At 37.5% G+C, this 20,801-nt stretch overlaps 2 protein-coding genes across 5 annotated transcripts in view; one reads left to right on the plus strand and one right to left on the minus strand.

The window, feature by feature from the left end:
* LOC112056160 (uncharacterized) overlaps positions 1–18,200 on the plus strand; it is a 29,801-nt gene extending 11,601 nt beyond the window's left edge. For all 3 annotated transcript variants that reach the window (XM_024096527.2, XM_024096525.2, XM_024096526.2), the window contains 7 exons: positions 1,113–1,179; positions 1,280–10,814; positions 11,299–11,408; positions 12,810–12,995; positions 13,139–15,372; positions 15,749–16,186; positions 16,290–18,200. In XM_024096527.2, coding sequence (XP_023952295.1) covers positions 1,113–1,179; positions 1,280–10,814; positions 11,299–11,408; positions 12,810–12,995; positions 13,139–15,372; positions 15,749–16,186; positions 16,290–17,640 — 13,921 coding nt within the window. In that variant the 3' untranslated portion in view covers positions 17,641–18,200. The remainder of the gene's footprint in view (positions 1–1,112; positions 1,180–1,279; positions 10,815–11,298; positions 11,409–12,809; positions 12,996–13,138; positions 15,373–15,748; positions 16,187–16,289) is intronic.
* Positions 1–20,801, minus strand: part of LOC112056158 (uncharacterized) — a 59,949-nt gene that overhangs the window by 38,460 nt on the left and 688 nt on the right. The gene's annotated exons all lie outside the window — the stretch shown is intronic.

Here is a 20,801-nt window from a genome sequence, read left to right on the forward strand (position 1 = left end):
TTAGTATAGACGTAGATTTAAGAGTCTAAATCAGCCGGATATTTCTAAAAAACTATCAGTTGTATTATGAACCATGCTGTCAAATATGCTATAAAGGCCGTGGCATTATTAGGACTTCTATGTTATGGTATTTTAAAAATAATTAAAATTAATCCAGAATAACAATAAAGTTCAACAAGAGAAACTTAACGGATTAACAATAATAACTAAAGAAATACAAACACGAGTCAACTAGTTCATAAACTACAAAGCTGTTAACAGAGTGCGGTCCTCGATTTATGTATCCTCAATACGTTACGTGTAATACGAAATACGAAACGTGAGTTTTTTCTCACGTTTCTGTAGCACCCACGACTATAATTGATCGTGTGTTGGTCACTGCGAACACGACTTGTTTAGTATGCCGCGTGGGTACTGCCGTTTGAGAAACGTGAGAATAATTGACCGTCAATGGCGACCTTTACACTACTTGCTGGTCTATTCACTATTTTTAACCGACTTCCAAAAAGGAGGAGGTTCTACGTTCGGCTGTATGTAAGGTTTTCTTTTTTTTTAGTTCTTATTATCCACCTTTTAAAATAAACATTAAATAAAATGAAAAATGTCATTTACCAACTGTATTATGTCCACCAGTAGGCACCGAATGATATTAGTTACATAGAATCTCAATTTCGTATATACTAGCATACGTCAAAGAATGTCTTTGCGTATGTTAGTGGGAAAATGGAGATTCTATGTAAAAATGTGATCCGGTGCTGACTGGTGGATATTACACAGTAGTTTTAAGACATTTTGTCTATTGATTTCATGGTAATAAATACCAAATAGTGAATAGGCCAGCTGGTCTAATATTAATTACGAATACCATCGACGATAAAGTGGCATTTGGTTATATTCATAGATGTCTGCAGATGTCAGTTGTCAATCAGTTGGTAAGGACAGAAAAAATAATCACTTTTTATTTATTTGTGATGTAATTTAGCGGTCAATTTGTTTGGGTATTTTAGGTATTTTTTCTCGTCTTGTTGGCCGTACTTACTTATTTAGTATTGTTAGATTTCAATTGCAATTTAAAAAAAATATAGAAATAAGAACTCGAATTTTTGTTTTAGGATGAAAATGGAAAATTTACTAAAATGCGAACAAGTGTTGATTAATTTATATGCAAAGGTTGAACAGGTATGTTTCATATTCACGATATATTTACAAGTAAATTGAAAGTAAATAGGATGTTTTTACAAGTACATTAAAAATAATTAAATGTATTTCCATATTTTAGCGTGATGTCTTTCCGAGACCCGTCAAAGATGACTCATCAAAACAAGAAAAAGCCGATTTAAATATTGTAAGAAGTAAGCTCAAGTCTTTTGTAACAAAATTGAAACCGGATAATGTTGAAACATTGCCAGAAATAGCAAGAGCCAGTGAGATTGAAGAAGTATGTTTACCGGGTAGCAAGGAACCAGCATTGTTTCAACGAAGGCCAAATTTACAGTCGTCAGCTTCGATACGTAACTCTTCGAATACAAATGAGGAACCCACAAAACCCAAAAATACTTACACTGGGGTTTTGGTATCTCCGACACGTAATGAAATTTATTGGTCTAATGAAACCTCGTCAGAAAAACCGCTTTTTAGTAGACGTTCACCGAAAATATCACCACGCAAACGTTCACCACACAAAAAAGAACGAAAGAAAAGTAATAAAAATAAATTAAAACATAATCGCTCCAGAGATTTAAATATAACATTAAATGTGCCAGAAGATAGCATCGATTCCTTGAATACTAAAGATATTTTGTCCAGAATAATAAATTGTAGCGATAATGATGTTGACATTGCATCATTGCGTGAACTGAGAACGCAAATTCTTGGTGAATTGAAAGAAACAGGAACCAGTGATGACATATCGGATATTATACTTAAATCTTATAAGAGTAAAAAAATTAAACAAGGCACAGTTAGCGAAAAGACTGAAATTGAGGAAGGAGAACTTTCTGATAGCGAAAGTGAAGCTATAGAAAGTATTTATGGCAGTCTAGTTGTTTTAGATAAAAACAATGCTGCATCTACAGGTAAATGTAGTACAGATAAAGAGAAACAACGTAAAATACAGTTACGTCTTGTGTATTCCGATAAGACAAAACCAATGACTTCTGAAAACAAAGTTACATGTGTTGATAAATCTGATTTTGAAACTTTTAATAAACAAAAAGATCACAAAGATAATGAAGTTATCGTATTAGATGAAATAACTGTAAAATGTGACGATAACAAAGATATATTAGAGATTAATGATGATTTGTTATATAATGAATTCATTTTAGAGCAAAGTAAAGAACTTAAAAATGAGGCTCCATCTCCTGAAAAGATAGATTCTTGCAAAGAGAGCCAAAAAATTATCACAATAGACCTCGTAACTTCAAATTCTAAAAATATTAGAAATGATCATGAAAACAACAAAACTTCTAAAAATAATGAAGGTTGTGAGCCAAATTCCTGTAAACCTTTAGTGGATGTCGTTCTAGAAGAAAAGAAATCTGAATCTATAAATACAAAAGAGGCTCAACAATTAAAAGACATTCCGCAATCCAATACCATAGATAGTAACATATTAGCTGGTGGTGAAGCTAATCAGAATCCAGAGGTCAGTATTCCATTATTAGAACCAACAAAACCGATATTGGTTCCATCGAAAGAAGTATCAGAAATAGATATACTGCAAGCTTTAAAGAATGAAATCTTATGTGAAACTACAAACGTGTTAAACACTGATGATGCTACAGCTTCCGCAGTAAGTACTCCACTTTTACATCAGCCAAAAATCACCAAAGTTACAAATGCCAAAGAAATAGGCCCAAAAAAGAGAATTTCAATTGAAAATTATAAAGCAAAGACTTGCACGTCTAAATTCAGTATAGATTCTATTAGAAGCTCTCCAAAAGAAGATACTACGAAAAAACAGAGTCTTAAATTGACAGAAAAGGAATGTGAAAGGTTTAATTTTCTATCCAAGCTAACTTTGACAGAAAGTTCAGATGATGAAGATAAATCTAGTTTGTCTTTGGATGATATATATACTGATTTAGCTCCTAAGTCGCCTGATCATGATGATTTTGCTGACACGGGTATTAAACCACCTGTAATTATTCCGAGTGATCCAATCCAGGAACTAGTTGTAGGTTCAGAACTGGACGTTGATATGAGGAAATTATTACCTAACATAAAACCTGATTTGTTTACTACACCATTATTATCACCTATAGCAGCTGACATGGTAAAAGTTAATAAGGTTGAGAAGGAAATAAACAAAGATGATGAAAGAATATCATCATTAGCAGATCCAAGAATCAAAAGAGATGTAAATTCGGTATCAAATCAGGATACTCTTAATTTACAATCTGTAAATGTTGAAAAGATGCAGTCACCATTGCCAAACTCAGTTGTGCATAATAAATATGTGGATCAACAATCATTCAGTGTTAATTCTATAAACAAATCTATCGAATTCAATATAACATCAAATATCCCACCTTTGTTACCAAATACAGTACTAAACTCTGCCCCGTCCATGCGTCCAACTATTTCTATGCTCATGACTCCCAGTAGAACACCAAATGTTGCAAACATGACTCCAAACAGAACGCCAAATATTGTGAATATGACGCCAAGCAGAACGCCAAACCTTGTAAACATGACTCCAAACAGAACACCAAATATTGCAAACATGACTCCAAACAGAACACCAAATATTGCAAACATGACTCCAAACAGAACACCAAATATTGCAAACATGACTCCGAATATGACACCGTCGCACCACTCGTTTGACACTGAAGATTCTACTCCTAAACATGTCTATGCTCCGATGTTTTCTTCAGTCGGCTTGGAAAAATCAATAGATAATAACCAAATTCAATGGGATACATCTGAATCTCGTCAATCGTTCTGGGAAGAGAAGGACCCAAGAAATTGGTCTGTGCAAAAGGACGTTGATTATAGAGAAAATAGGATTGATATTGATTATAAAAGAAGTGAATCTATGCAGAGAGATATTGATTATAGAGATATGAGAAGTAGTTCAGTGCAGAGAAGTCAAAGTTTTGACCAAAGAGATTGTGAACGTATGCAATATCAACTTATGGGCAACCATTTTGGAAAATTAGACTGTCCACCTATTCCAATTCCACCTTTTGATAGATCAGACTGTTCACCTACTCCAACCTCATCATTTGGAAGATTAGACTGCCCCCCAAATGCAACGCCATCATTTGGAAGATTAGACTGTCCATCTACTCCAGCAGCATCATTTGGAAGATTAGATTGTCCACAAACTCCAACACCATCATTTGGAAGATTAGACTGTCCATCTACCCCAGCAGCATCATTTGGAAGATTAGATTGTCCACAAACTCCAACACCATCATTTGGAAGAGGAGATAGACCAATGACACCTGTTCACTCTTTTAATAGATCTGAGTGTCCACTAACCCCTACTCACTATTTTGGAAGAACTGATAAAATTTCTCCTCTTCTTGGACCAGAACCAATGGGTAGATCTGAATACAAATCTGGCTCCAAAGTCGGTTGGTCACAGGATCCAAGATTACATAGAAGTTCTGATTATGACAGCAATCAGCGTCGAGATGATGACCGAGAACGCAACTATTTTCAGGAACGAAAATTTAATGTTGGCGTCTATAAAAACGACCATCAAAGAGATTATAAAAGGTACCATCATGAACAAAGTGTAGAAAGAAACGACAGGAATAAAAGCTACGAACCGAGTCATAATTATCGAGACCAATTACCTCGTCATGAAACCAGCGTCGGCCGTTCATACAATAGGGAAGATAGGGATTATGGTCGTTCGTATAGTAGAGAATATGAAAATGATCGGTATTCCAGAAACCGTAACAACCGCGGTAGAGGGTATGACTATAGAAACCGTAGAGAATCTAAAAGTTACGAAGATAGTAATCGCCGTAGTTACCACCATGACCGAAGCGGAGGGAATTTGCACGAACTGAAAGATCACAGAGATAACTCAAAAAATTTAGAACAAAATAAATTACGCGTAAATCCACATGGCGGATCCTCTTTCACTATTGATACTAGTATTAACACTTCATTTCAAACAATTAATGCTAAACAAACATCCAATTCTAGTTTTGATGCTCGAAGACAACGTGCATCCAGCGTTGGTCGTACAATATCTTCTACAAACAGAACCCATGACATAAAACATTCATCTATAGAACCCCAAGAAAAAATCACAAATACGAAAAGATTTCGACGCGCTTGTAGTGTAGGGCGAGAGATTAAGTGTAGCAAACTTGATTTTATGGATGTTAAAGCTGATCTAAAGTCTTTCAAACTTAAGTCTGACATCAGATTTTCTAAAGATTATACTGACGAAAAACCCAGCCCAGTACCAACGAAAAGTACAAATCATGTTGATCCTCCCAAAGAACAAAAGCTTTACTCTCCTAGAAAAAACAGTAGAGACCCACGGATGTATCGGGAACATAAAGATTCACGTGATATTAAAGAATCTCGTGATAGAAAAGAACCTCGTGATACTAAAGAATCTCGTGATAATAAAGAATGCAAAAGTGGTATAGGAGATTCTAAAAAACATGGTATTGTTTACTCTGACGATAATATTTCTAAGGGCACGATTTTGGGGTCTGGTTATGGCGTTAAAAATTACAAAATTCCTAAACTTCGACGGCCGCAAGTGGTAACAGAAATAAGCCAAACAACAACAACATCATTAACAACTTCATCAACAACAAATTATGATGATGAAGATAATCAGATAACCAAAGACAATGATAAAAATGAAATGGAAAAAGCCAGTATAACCCAAGAAGAGGAAGAGGACTTAAATAAAGTTGAAAGTTTTGAAAGTAAGCCTGCCCCAAGTGGCAAAACAAATACTAAAGAAATACAAGATACAAAAACAAATGTTACCAAAGAAAATGTGGATTATGATAGCCAAATGAACCATAAAGAATCGAATGAAACTAGTATAAATATCCTTAATGAATCGTCGGAACAAATCGATAAAGTAGAAAGAAGAGTTACGAGATCGTCTCGAAAATATTTATCCGAAGGATCGATCTCCTTAGAGTTGTCACCAATTAAGAGATCAAGAAAATCTAAAAAAACATTGGTTGTTGAGTCCGATTCAGATGACAACGAAATGGTGATAGCAGCCTCGGAGAATTCCAAAAAGTATCCACTTAAGACGGTACATACTTTGGTCACTGAAAACACAGCCAGCAATCCAATTTCTTCAATTAAGGAAATTAATAGTAATCAAAACGATGAAAAAGCAAAGCAATCCTTAGATATTGAAAGTAATGAGCTTTTAGACTTAAACGAACAACGACCGGACGATCTAGTGTCCACTGTCGGAGGAGAATGCATACAGGAGTCAAAAATAAAATCGAACGTTGGTTTATTAGAAAATGTGAACACAAAAAGAGATTGCAAATCAAATGAAAATATACAAGAAAAAGTAGCAGAACAAACTCTAGATTTAGATTCCAGCCTCGATTTAGTCGATCTTGAGATGTTCCCTGATAATATAACGTCAGTCCCTAATATAAATGCTCTTATTGCGGAATTGGACCATGACTTAAATTCATCGAAAAATACTGACGCTAACAGTCACTTTACCAAAGAGTTGAATTTGGAAACCATGTTAGAAAATTTATCAAATCCTAATAAAACTGACAAGAAATTAAGCGTTTCATTTGATGAAAACGATGTAAGTAAAATTCACGAAATTAACACGGAATTAAACAACGGAAACGGAAAATCTTTAATATGCTCTAATGATAATGAAAAATATAATGATGTAGATGATATTGCTGCTACTATCCAGAAAAAAAGTAGTATTAAATTTGAACAAACAAATGAAAATGACAATCCGCAACTCGAATTGGAGTCTAAAGGCTCTGAAATACAAGCCAGTAAAATTGGTCTAGAAACATGTGTATCTGAAAATTCGAACCCATGTGCACAGCATAAAAATAGTACAGTTAACGCAGAAGATTCTTGTCGTAATGATGCTATTGTTTCAACTTCAGACGACGATAAGAATCTCATACGCCCTGCACCACCCTTAAATCTTGTTGATAATGATTGTGCTCCTGCTCCTGATAGCACATTAAATACTAATGTGGAAAACGTTTACCCGAACATAATTTTGCCTAGTACCCATAACTCGGAATGTGAAATGAATTCCGATGTTAGCTCTACACATACCACAGAGGCAGTTAGTAAGGATACTTTAGAGGAAGTTTCTTCCGATGTTGAGAAGTCTTCAGATATTAAATCAATTGGAAAGCTGTTGTCAATTTTACAAGATAAGAATAAAATAAAGGAGTTACTTTCGTTATTGGATGATCAGACAAGTGAAAATGAAAAAATAAAAAAAAAATTAGAAATGTTGAGCGAAATAGTGTCAGACGATGAAATTGAAAATACTACCGAAGAAATATTAGATGATGCGAAAAATAGTAATAAAACACAAGATCCTTGTAATATAAATACTGCGCCACATACAGAAATTATTACAAGTAACGTTGATTCAAATGATCTACCTAATAACTACCAAAAACAGCATAAAGTTGACAGTATTGAAAGCCAATGTGATATAACAAGTGCGCAAAATGAAAATCAAGGAAGTATTGTTATAACTAGTGTTGAAGATAATTGTAAAATAACAAGTGAGAGTCAAGAAAAGATTAATAAAACCAGTGTTGAAAATAATCGTGAAACTGCAAGTGTGCAAAATGAAACTCAGGAAAATATTGTTAAAACTATAGAAGAAAGTACCAGCGTTACGAAAACGGTTAAAGATGTAAATATTAAAACTACTACAATGAATGATGTTGCGAATGACGAAGTTCCTAGTGTGACTAATGACTTAACTGAAACCTTATCACAAAAAAATATAGAAGAAGAGTCAGGTAGAACTAATGAACCTAGTAATACTGAAGATGTTGAAAATAATTATCAAAATGTAACTATCGAAGGTGACAAGCCTACTACAAAAAAACGAAGACGAAAAAGAGGTAAAAAGTGGAACAGTAAAAATAAACAATCATCTATTAATGATAAACGACTGACCCGTGCAGATACAATTAGCTCACAACCTATGATATTCACCGATAAATCTGTCAAGAAAAGACCCTCTAGAGAACTGCAAAGATTGCAGGAAGATATTAGGGAAATGTTTTTAAAAGATGATATCTTGAACGCTACGGGAATACGTATGTGTCGCATAGCAAAATTAACTGATGATAAATCCAAAGATGATAATTCATCGACTAATGAAAGTAACCAAGAACCATCAGTATTTAAAAAAATCAATGACCCCAATCCTTCAGACAACCCTGATATAGATAATATACCAAAAAAGAAACCAACAAAAAATGTAAAAAATAAAGGTGTTGACGCAAATAGTTCAATTAATAAAGTATCGAATGTGGGTAGAACTCCTGATTTAGAACTACAATCTAAAACGAAATTAAAGGAAGATAAACGTGGATGTGTGGATCCTTATGATTTTGAAACTGATTCTGTGAGTAAAATAATTAATGCTTGTGATACAAAAAACGACAGTTGCTCGGAATCTGAAAGTGATTCAGTAGATTCAAGTAAAAGCGCTGAAAGTACGGAGGTAACTGATATAAAGAAAAAAATAAAACTCAAGCGAGGTAGATTATGGCAAGCAGGGATAATTAAACCCAAAAATAGAAAGAAGAAATCAGAATTAAAACCAGTTCCGACTACATCAACCGATGATATTCCTGAATCACAAACTTGTAAATTACCAGACTTTACTTGTTTCACTGATAGAACTTATTGTTTCCGTAAACAAGTTGTTACCTACAGCTGCCGAATTTGTGTATATAGTGGTTCTGATATAGTGCATCATTACAAAAACGAACATCCTCACACAGAAGTTCCATTATCACGATTGAGTCCGCCTGTGGCTAAGCAAGCAATCAAAGAATCTGAAGATGCAAACTTTCAAGAAATAAGTAAAATATCGTCCAAAAAATATATCTGCCGATTTTGTTTCAAAGAATTCAGCAGAAAGAAACGCCTTTTGGAAGCATTTTTCTGGCACGTTGTTAGTATGCATACTGGTGAATATAAACATACATGCTCCAAATGTGTTGATACTCAAATCTGCCCACTAGATATAGATATTCCACCACCACCAAATGACGCCAACGGGCAGCTATTAGGATATATTTGTGAAAAATGCAATTATACTCAAATATCATTAGAAAACTTGAAGACGCATGTTATAGTGTGGCACAATGACGAACAAACTGCGGTGTATACAATTAATTTAGCAAGTTTAACCAGAAGTGCTGTAAGTTATCTTTTAAATCACATTGAACCAGGAGCGGATTCAAAACAGCCACGAGTATTAAGAAGTACTCGGTCAAATCAAAGCATGGCCGATGCTAGTGATAGTGACAGTGATAGTACAGAAGAGAATATTGAAAAACCCACAAATAAACCCCATAACAATGAAAATACACCAGATGCTGCAATAAAGCCTAAAACAGGCAAAATTAATTCGAAAATAACTTTTGAAAATGATATTACCGATGAAATATCAAATTTCGATGCTAGTGAGACAGCTAAAGTTAAAATCGAGTCGGATATAAGCGAAACACAGGAAGAGTCTCAATCGGAAACAGAAAACAGACAAGAGAAAGAGGCAGATTCGCTAGAAAATACAAATATGGAGAAGTCTGAGGAACCAATTGTTTCTCAAGATATTATTGATTATCCACATTTTAAAATTATGTATACCGAATCGCAATCCAGATTATACGTGTGCTGTATAAATGGAAACGATTATCATTACAAAACATCGCTTTTAATTTCGATGAAAAAGCATATACAGTTGAATCATACCGAAAAATGGGACGGATATTGTTGTATTTGCAAAGTTATAGTTACACCACAAGGGCAACATAAGTTCAAGGATTGCTTCCAACATTTTCTGGATAATCACATAGATAGTTTCCCTATTCTGGAGCACGTTCCGGTACCACAAACGAACATACCTGAAATTAATAAGCCTACTGTTAGCGACGGCGTGCCTGAGAAAGTCGTACAAAATAAATCTTACATCAATGTACGGCGACTGTCAGATCTCATAACAAACACAAATGCACCTCAACCGGCTGACGATAGCGCCCCTGTGTTGCCGGTCATAGAAAGCGTCATTAGTCTTGGCGCTCACGCAGATCTGCCGCGGCCCAGCCCATCCTATCCAACTTCGATAACCGAGCCTGTCGAAACAATACAATATAAGTACGAAGAATTCCAAGCCGATGTCATGTCGCGGAAACATCGCGTCGTCTTAGAAGCGATGATGGCCCCCATCAAATTGGTGCAGGTGTTCAAATGTGCCGGCCGCTTTTGCTCTTTCACAACGAATAACGCTGAAGAAGCTCTTCTCCACGCTTCGACGCATTTGCGAGTCGGTGGAGTCGATTCGCTTTGTTGTGTTTATTGCGACTTTGACGCTTGCGGGAACGCAATCGACTTGATAACTCACGTGTTCAAGTACCACGGTTGCTGTCCGTACGTTTGCAGCCTTTGCTTCTACCGCGCGGCCGCGAACCCGTTGGTGAATGCGCACATTAAAAGAGTGCACAACGGCGCTACCAACGGTGAAATATTAAAGGCTCCATTTCAAACTACGCCATTGCCGGAAGACAACATATTAACCCGGGAAGCTGCTGTGCCCTACTATCTTTGTTGTGGTGAGTCTTTGATTATCTTCTGCAAAAAAGTTTTTAAACCCTTACAAATTAATATCGTAAAAGAGACGTTGTTCGTGATAGAGCTCGTCCTGGGAAGTATTACCACCATGTTTATTTTTACATCCAAGCAGTTGTGTCCGGATCTGAGGGTATGCTGAAATTAATTGAAAGCTCTGAGAAGGCGTTTCCCACTTAACAGTTGGGATGACTTGTGCTGATATCAGTTCTCTTAATCTATGAAAATTTAACTGTTTACTATTACTAACTTCATTTGTTTCTGTAAAAATGGGATATTTTATATTGATGTTCCATTGTCGATGAAGCGTGGGCAACTTGAAAATCAAAAGTGCCGATTACGATTACATGAGACTTATATTCTCGACTCGTTGTGAAGATAGATGTTTCTTCAAAATAATAATAGAAAAATTGTAAGATTACGAAGGCTAAAGTACGTAACTATATGTTTTGGTGTATACATTTGCAGATAAAAGTTCTCCAGATGCCGCCCAATGCAAGTTCCGGACATACACGCCAGGAAAATTCTGTGAACACTTGCAAACTCGACATTCATCTGCCACGGAATTCTCATGCTTTGTACGTTATTTTTGTATGTTAAGACTAACTACATGCGCCACAACACAGCAAAGTTTTCTAACATGGCTAATAACATAATAATAAATTTTGAGCGAATATTCTTAACGAGTCTCTTAATAATTATACAGGATGATCTACAAACTAAGACGTAAAATGAATAGTAGATTGTTAACCGAGGGTGGAAAGAATCAATTCCCGAGGTATTTAGACTGGCTATAGTCCGAGTAGGAATTGATTCTTTTACCCGTGTTAAACACTCTACTTTTCATTTCGAATATGAGGAAATTTCATTTCGATTACGAGGAAATTATAATTATTGTCTATTTATTTGGCCCGCTCTTGGATCGTCGGTAAAGCAGTCGTCAAATTGGACGACTGCTTTACCGACGTTGTGACTACTCTCCGCTAGGCGGCACTCTCTAAGGAGAATGACTTACGTAAAAATCTCGTTACATCCTACTCGAAGAACCACTAATGTTATAGAATTCACTATTCCTTTGGTGGAATACCTATATTGCTTATCGCAATATAAAATTACTGGTTCACATTTGTATGGTTTTTAAAATAAACCTTTAGATAGCACTATGCACCTTAAAAACGTCTTGTTTAATCCACCATCTTGGGGAGAGAGAAAGCGCGAGACGGCAAATAGTCGTTCGGAAATAACTTTAGACAAAATTCAGTTTATATTTTTTTAATATTAAATACTATGTATATAATATATAATATTTAAAATTAATTGTCATTATATTTTTTAATCATTATCTATTTTTTTTTAACTCCGTCACTGTTATGTAACAAATTAGTATTCCGCCAATTTAAATCGACTTTTCAAATTTTATTTAGGGAACTCAAAACGTTATTGTTGCGGCTTATTCCGATTAAGAAGTTTGCGCTAAATTTACACTGGCTGTTTAGAAACTCACATGGCCGTAGCATTTTTTTTTATAATTACTTTACTTTTTACATAAAAGTTTTACTCTAGAACTTCATTGACGTCTGAGCAGGCTGTATGGTCAACGACCTTTGCCTGTCCCCGAATTTAGTTGGGGACAAATTAAAAAAAAAACATAAAACTCTTCACAGCTAATGACAGCAGTTCTATTTTTAAAGTTCATTCTTTCATTCAGTTTCGTCTTATTTCTGATAGATTAAGTACGAAAAACATTACTTTTATCAATAAAAAATTAATATTACCAAAAGTTTAAAGAGTGTGAGTGATTTGATTAAAAGTTGTTTGCATTCCTGCCTTCAAACCGGTGGTAAAGTCTTTGCAAATAGTCAAACTTGACGTTTCAAAAGTGCTTGTAAACTAAGCTTTAATATGAAATAAATGAATTTTGATTTTTTTTGTATATTTACTTTGAATTGAATTGATATTGTTTTCTATTTTGTTTACAGATTTGTTCAATTTCTGTAGATAAATCTACTGAATTGATTCGTCATTTCAAAACGCATGGATTAAAATTATACCAGTGCACGTGGTGTGTGTTTGGAGCTGTAGATGAAAACGAATTGCTGGAGCACGCCTCAGCGCTGCACCCCGCGCGACAGCCAAAGGCATACTTGAGGATCATAACTAAGAAGGTAGTTTGATTCTTCAATGTTTATATGGCTTCCTAAAACTATTCAACCTAAAAAAAATTCATATATTTTATAATTTTTTGCAATTTTAGTCATTTCTCAAGTTACTTTGACTGAATAGATGATACAATCCCTTCCATTTTCAGGATGGCACCACCGAGCACAGAGTTTTACCCTTGGCTCATTTAAATAAATCTGATGTACCAGCTGTAGAAGTCGCTGCGAGCACTCAGCAAAATTTTCCAGTGCGAGAAGCGGAGAGATCGATCGAGTTAGAAAAATTAATTGGACACACAAACTCGATGATAGATACGATGTCAGCGGGTGCAGAAACCATTGTGGGCGTAGAAACGAATGCGGATGCAACAGAAAGCACGGAAATCGAAATAAATTCTCAGCTCAAAGAACTCTTGGAAAGGGATAGTATTTTAGAGAATGCAGAGATGCTGATAGCGAGAATGAAAACTCCCCCTCCCGCAGTAGAGATCGATCAGTCTGAGAGTTCCACTCCGATTCTTAAACCGGTGACAATAGATACGACCCCAGAGAAGGCACTCGCACTTCAACCTGAGCCTGAAATTGTTTGCTTAGACAGTGACGATGAAAGTCCTCCTCCCAATGAAACGAGTCAACTCCCGGCCCAGGGGCAGAGTATCCGCGCCCCGTCTCCGAGAAAGTCGCCAGTTCAAATGGAAACAAAAAAAGTTTCCCTAACTGAATTATTCACGTGCTCAAGATGTTCCATTGTACTCAAATGTGGGTCTGGCTTCAGAAAGCACATAAACGCTTGTTTTGCTAATACATCTGGCCTCGTTCGTTGCGCCCACTGTCCGAAGTCTTTGTCAAAAAAAAATATCGTCAATCATTACAACGACAAACACTCCTGTAGAGATAAGTTGGTCCAGCACGTCTGTCAGAAATGTTCCTTAGTGTTCAATAGCCCCAGCCAAGCAAAAGAGCACATGTTGACACACCACAACAAGGCGGCCGAAAACTCAACTTCGTCAGAATTCGTCAAAGAATTGAAGTCGGGTCCGAAGAGCAGAAGAAAACGGCACGTTCAGACTAGTGACAAATCTGACGAACCGCCAGAAAAGGTGAAGAGATACGGCCCGCAAGATATCGATAAGTTGCCTATCAATCCGATTTTGGACGATTCTGTAGTGTGTTCTTTGTGTGAATTCAATACTAAAGTTCGGCTCAATATGGTGAGGCATCTGCAGATGCACGCCCAACAGCAGCCCGTCCCGCAGACGGCGCCCGTCAACCCGGTGCCTCATCTGGAGACCAACGAGAAACACTTCGACAAGATGCTGAACCTCGCCTCCAGCTCTTTTGGACTTCGGCAGGCCGAGAAGACCAACAAGCCCGACAGCGCACCGGCTGCGCTCCAGGTGCCACCGGAGTCGGTGGCGCGCTACCCGAAGTACGTGTGCGACAAGCAGCGCCTGACGTGCGGGGCGAGGGGCTGCTCGTACACGTCCGTCGACGAGTCCATGTTGAAATGCCACTGGGAGACGCTCCACTACGGCACGAACGATTTCCACTGCGTCCATTGCCCTCCCTACCAGCAACTGGACAAAACCAAGCCAGTGACCGCCGCGAGAATTATAGCCCATCTGAAAATGCACGACGAGAAACTATTTGCGTGTTCGTCGTGCTCGTATTACCATCATAGATTGCAAATTGTAGAAAAACATATAGCCGACGTCCACAAGGGGGGGCGAGTGATGCTAGTCAGAGACGGCAAGCCCGCGGAGGTCAGTGCGGCGATCGCGTCGACCGCCGGTCTGCCGAAACCGCCGCCTGCCCCCACCATGGACTTGAAGCCGTGGCAGTGCGGTCTTTGTAAATTCAAGAGCTTACTTCGTCCGGAAGTCGCCGACCACTGCGCCAAAGTTCACAACTCAAAAATGCAGTACAAATGCGCATACTGTGCTTTTAGAACTTCAAATCCCGAAAACATCACTAAGCATCAATCGAAGTCCCACGTGGGTAAAGCGGAAGAGATATTCTATTATTATTATCGAGAAGGCACCGTGCCGGACGACACCGACGGCACTCCGCGATGGCAGAAGCAGAGTCAGAGTACCGTTCCCTCTGAACCGAAGGTTAAATCCGAGGATTCGAGCGATATACCCCCCCCTTCACCACAAAAACTTCTTCCGGCACTTATACCTATGAAAACTTCTGTTGATCTTAATCTGGTTAAGAAAGAGATAGAGCCAATCTACGAGTCGGTAGAGGACTTGTGTAGAGAGTTTGGGCAGTTTTGTGAACCGAACGGACTGAAATACAAGTGTCCGCTGTGTAATAATGTCACAGAAGACAGATTAGAGGTTATGCAATCACATCTTTATGAGGAGTTGAAGTACAGAAAGTAAGTAACGCAACAAGCTTAATATATACTTCTCATCAAGAAAATCGAAACAGTCCGCCTGTACAGTACTTGCGGAATGTTTCAATGTTTTTGATGAGAAGTATTTTTTCAGGAATCTAAATGTTAACAAAGTTCTGTTATAGATTTGGATTAGTGCATTAGTTTCTTTTTACTTCTAGTAAGAACGACCTTGGATTTTAATTACCTAGATCAAACTGTCAAAATATTATCAAGTATCTGTTTAGGCGTTCTACCTAATGTGTATAGATTTAAAAAAGTCAAAATTATTTCTTTAGCTCTCGATGCCTATATCCACACATACTACCATACTACAGTTTTATGATATGAAGAATAAAATATTATTTGTTAATTATAGGTGGGGTTGCAGTATTTGTTTGTATAAAGCATTCCACAAAGAAGGATTAGGAGATCATATGAAAACAGAGCACAGACAAAACCGGGATCCGATCGAGTTGCCCACTGACAAGAGAATTGAAACCTGGGTCGCTAAACTTTTGGAGCACCAAACGTCATTCATAGCCGGATATAAAGAAAACTTGGCGAGGCAGAAAGAAGAAATATTGAGGACTAATCCTGGGCCATCCACGTCGAAAGTTCCGCCACAACCCAGTGTGTCCAGGTCACCTCCATCTTTGGTCTCTGCCAACAAGCGCGATGAAACAGAATTAGAAAAAATGTTCGGTAGTTTTGGTGCTCCCAAAGAGTTGTCATTCTGCTGTCCCAAATGCAGTTCTACATTCAAGGAAGAAGACATCATGCACAACCATTTGGAGAGCGAACTTAATAAAATAAGGTAAGTATTGGAAAGCTATGAAATTCAGATATTTTATTTGTATACACTAATTAACATTTCAATGTTTCTTACAAATAAAACATCATACGTTATCTATTTACAGGTGGTATTGCAGCAACTGTTCTATGAAGTTTCAAACGTACCACGAGGCGCAGTATCATAGTAAGAGCGTCCACATGGGACAAGGCGCCCGACCGGTCGAGGCGACCAAAAATGCCACAGTCCGAGCGGCTTGGATCGAAGCGGCCATCAAAACACAAAAACAGGGCATGGATATCGTAGCAGTGCCTAACACCAACAGCAAGTACAATGAGATGGATGATATGTCTCAACAGCCTGATAACTCGCTGTTAGTAGTCCGGTACGAGAAAAGGATCCCGACTCCCGAAGAAGAAATGGCACGAAGAAGTCCGATGTCCACTGGCGACAGTGACGATGAGAAACTAACCATCGACGAACCCATTGAAAATAGATTAAATAAACCGGCGGAAAACTGTCGTCATTGCAAATACACAACCATTAGCTCTAGAGCAATGCGTCTTCATTTATTGCGTCATTACAATCTCAAACAGTTTACCTGCTCGTACTGTGACGTAAACGGGACACGGAAGGGAATAGAGAAGCACCAGAAAACGCACCACCCGACGAAACCGATAAATCTGGTGACTACTGCGATACCGGACGAGTCGCCCAGTGACTTTATTAAAAAGGCATCGACTACTCTTGTCGATCCCGTCAAAGTAGTTTGCTTAGTTTGTAGAAAATATTTCACTGAAGCTGATTCACTTACACACTCGCACGACGATATATTTACCACTTTCGGCAAAAAGGGTGAAATTGTCGTGCAGTGTAACGATTGTCACTCGCTCCACAAAGACCTCGGCGCTTATGTGAGGCACCATAAATATAATCACTTTAATTCCTCGGTCAACTATTTGTTTTGTAAATTGAACACACACGATGCGGAATCTAAGGAGTTGTTGTACAGTTGCGACAATTGTACACAAAAGTTCTCCCATCTGCAAGACCTTAAGGTTCACGCCAACGCGTACCATCAGTCTATATTGAAATACACTTTAGTTCCTAAACACCAGAATTCGTTCGTAGACGAATTGCAGGAAAGTACGAAACGCAAATGCGCCGATGATTCAATCTTGCCACCGAGTAAAAGAACCGCGAGAAAATCCACGACCAAGTTGCCTAGTTCGTCTACAGCGCGAAAATCGACGACGAAACTACCTTACAATGTTATCTGTGAAACTATTCAGCGTTCGTGGTACGGACAGAAGCCTTCGACTGAAGGTTTGGAGAGCGTAGTGGTTATGATGCCGTTTTGTAATAAAATGATGCCTTTCACGTTGAACAAGTTGAAGGATATCATAAACATTGATCCTGTGGTGACGGTTAGCAAGTTAAATGCACCTGATTGTGTTCATCCTGTGAAATTGGATTGATTTGAGTGTGAAGAAATGCAGGCATATCCTTTGTCATACGCCATATGTGGCCAATAAATCTGTGATTTTATCCTAATTTTATTATTGATTATAGATTTTTTAGATTAGTGTTTAAGTATATTAAAATAATGTCACTGAAGATAAGCAGCTTATTCCGTTCCTTTTGTGCTGGCTGAGAGAATAGAAACTAAAGTTTTCTGTTCTCCCGACTACTCCTTCAAGAGGATTGTTAAGAAAGGAACAACCCTAAATCGCATTTATGTGTATATTATTAATAAATGTTACTTTAATTTGTCAAGTAGTTAATAAATGTTCGTTAGAATTAGTATTTTTGTGAAACATGGAAAGACTTTTTTTTTTTAAGTAAATATTCTCTTAAATTAAGTATTACCTGGTATTATTACCTATCTAAATACTCTAGGTCTTTTTATTTTAATTATTATCAGCCATGTTTTTTTATCTTGTGTGATTGTGATTTTTTGATTTGTCTGTCGATTCGCCATTGAATCGCCGCAACTCCATGATGATTAGTATGGAAATATATTGTTATTTTTCAAGTACTTTCGTACAGTTGTTTCTTTGCATTGTATTTTATATAAGTAAGTCATATACAGATTGTTTTGATTTTGACCGTCTAGGGTGGTCTAGGTCACATTAGTCTAAAATGATAAATGAAGCTGATATATTTCGTAAACAAATACTTAATTTATTGCGTGCTCAGTTTCTGCCAAATTCGAAAAGCACATGGCGCAACCTCAGGATCCCCCGTACGAGTACAGAAGACTTAACATAAATAAATCTTGTTAGTAATTATCCTTTTCGTAAATACTTGTTCGAAGGTTTAGTAAGTACGTAGTTATTATACGTATAGACAAGCAGTTGGATTCTGTTATTTTGCTGGCCTGATTCCACACTTCATAATATTATATAAAAATTCCGTTAAATTTTAATTAGGTACGTATAAACGCTAGAGATCCATGATGGCCCAGTGGATATGAACTCTGAATCCGATTCTGAAGGGTGTACGTTCGAATCCGATCCGGGGCATGCACCTCCCAACTTTTCAGTTGTGTGCATTTTAAGAAATTAAATATCACGTGTCTCAAATGGTGAAGGAAAAACGTGAGGAAACCTGCATGCCAGAGAATTTCCCTAATTCTCTGCGTGTGTAAAGTCTATCAATCCGTATTGGACGTCGTAGTGGACTATTAGACTAACCCCTCTCATTGTGAGAGGAGACTCGAGCTCAGCAGTAAGGTGAATATGGGTTGATATGACGATAAACGCTGGTGCGGCCACCCGAATATCCTCAAGAATGCGTCAGTTTCTGAATAACAATTTATTGCAAAGGGGGAACATGTGAATAGTTGTGACTGGAGAAGCCTACCTGTAATAGAGTAAGATCCCAGTGCGATCTAAAACATATTTTCTCACAGATGAAACATTGGGTTTTCAGTAGCGTCATATGTGCTATAAGCCTGCATGTTTGTGGAGACTATCTGTGACATCAGCGGGCTAATTCACTATCTTTGACATGTGCTAGTAACGGAATCCAAGTTGACGAAATTGAGATTCTATGTCAAATGGCATCCGGTGTCTACTGGTGGATAACTTAAGGCCTAGTTTGGACTACTTTAGTATTTTAGTCGAGTACGAACGATTTTTTGACGGTTTATTCAGTCAGATTTAGCGTTTAATATTCTGTGTTCTAACCTCTCATGCTGGGGCCACACTAACGGAAAACGCCGTAAATTAAGGCGTTAAACGGTAGCCACGATTTAACGCGTTAATTTTCACCGAAATTAAGAATAGACTTTAAGCGATAGCTCGAGTGTCAGTAAATCATTAAAGCCTAGTTCGGACTACTTTAGTATTTTGCTCGACTAAAATACTAAAGTAGTCCGAACTAGGTAACTAGTCGTTCAAGTGTGGCCACTGCATTAAGCCATTAAAAATTAATGCCTGCCTATGTTATAATTATATCTCACAAAGTTTAGGTATTTACTTTTCTGAGATAAAAACTCTTTGCTATGATTCAAAAAAAGTTCTGTTCGTTTTTAGACGGATGATAAACGTTTTATATTACATTACAGCACATGTGCATAATGAGATACATTAAGATATTGAAATTGGTGAATTAAGAGATATTATAATATGAAGTAAAAAAGCTATTTTCAATCAATCATGTTTGCAACGCCATCTTGTACACTATGGATGTACTCGTAGGTTGAAATATGGGTGCGTAAAGTAAGCGATGCAAGTTGTAACCATCTAGCCATTCTTTGTCTATTCGGATGTACCTACATACACCTACAGCTTATTTAAATTTTATTATAGTTTAAGTATTGAGGAGTATGGGAACAAACATTCGTTTTTGGGATTACCTACTGTTTTGTACTCCTTAACTTCGTGGTAAATACCTTAAATCTCCACGAGATGGCGCTTTAGATAACTTTGTTGGTAAAGGTTGGTAAAGTGCCGCAAACCAACTTGCCCGGTAAGGGTGTCGCTGTTGTCGCGCTTGTGTTTAGTAGACTCCGCGCCACGAAAGAAGTCCCGCGGCTAAAACCGGAACTAAAATTGACAGCGCCTTACACAAAATAAGACTGCTATTACCAAATGTCAATGAGTTAAATGACACTGCCGCCGCGCCGCGTCTACGGGACTTGTTTTGTGGCGTGGAGTCTATGAAATATTTTGCAAAATGGCGACCCCTGCGACGCTAGTGCCAGCAGTTTTAGCCAGCGGGCCAAAAAAGTGTGTAATAGAGAACATTGCAGACTGGGCTGATTCAAATCAACTTCTCTTAAACTCAAATAAGACCAAATACATGATTCTTGGTACTAGGAGAAGTATCGAGAAAATTCCACACAATGCTCCCCCAGTATGTATTAGGGGCGAAGTTTTAGAACGTACAAATGAAACTAGGAACTTGGGTGTTCTAACTGACAGTGACCTTCGGTTCGAAAATTATTTACTTAAAGTAGTCCGAACTTGTTTTTACAAGCTAAAAATTTTATACCGCGTGCGACATTTTCTTGACATACGAGTACGACTTAAGGTTTGTGAGTCTCTAATATTATCAAAATTAAATTACGCCGATGCACTGTATGGTCCTCGCTTATTAGCCCGTACTCAACGATTAGTGCAGCGAATACAAA

The sequence above is a fragment of the Bicyclus anynana genome, chromosome 8, assembly GCF_947172395.1.
Source record: "Bicyclus anynana chromosome 8, ilBicAnyn1.1, whole genome shotgun sequence".
Classification (NCBI taxonomy): Eukaryota; Metazoa; Arthropoda; class Insecta; order Lepidoptera; family Nymphalidae; genus Bicyclus; species Bicyclus anynana.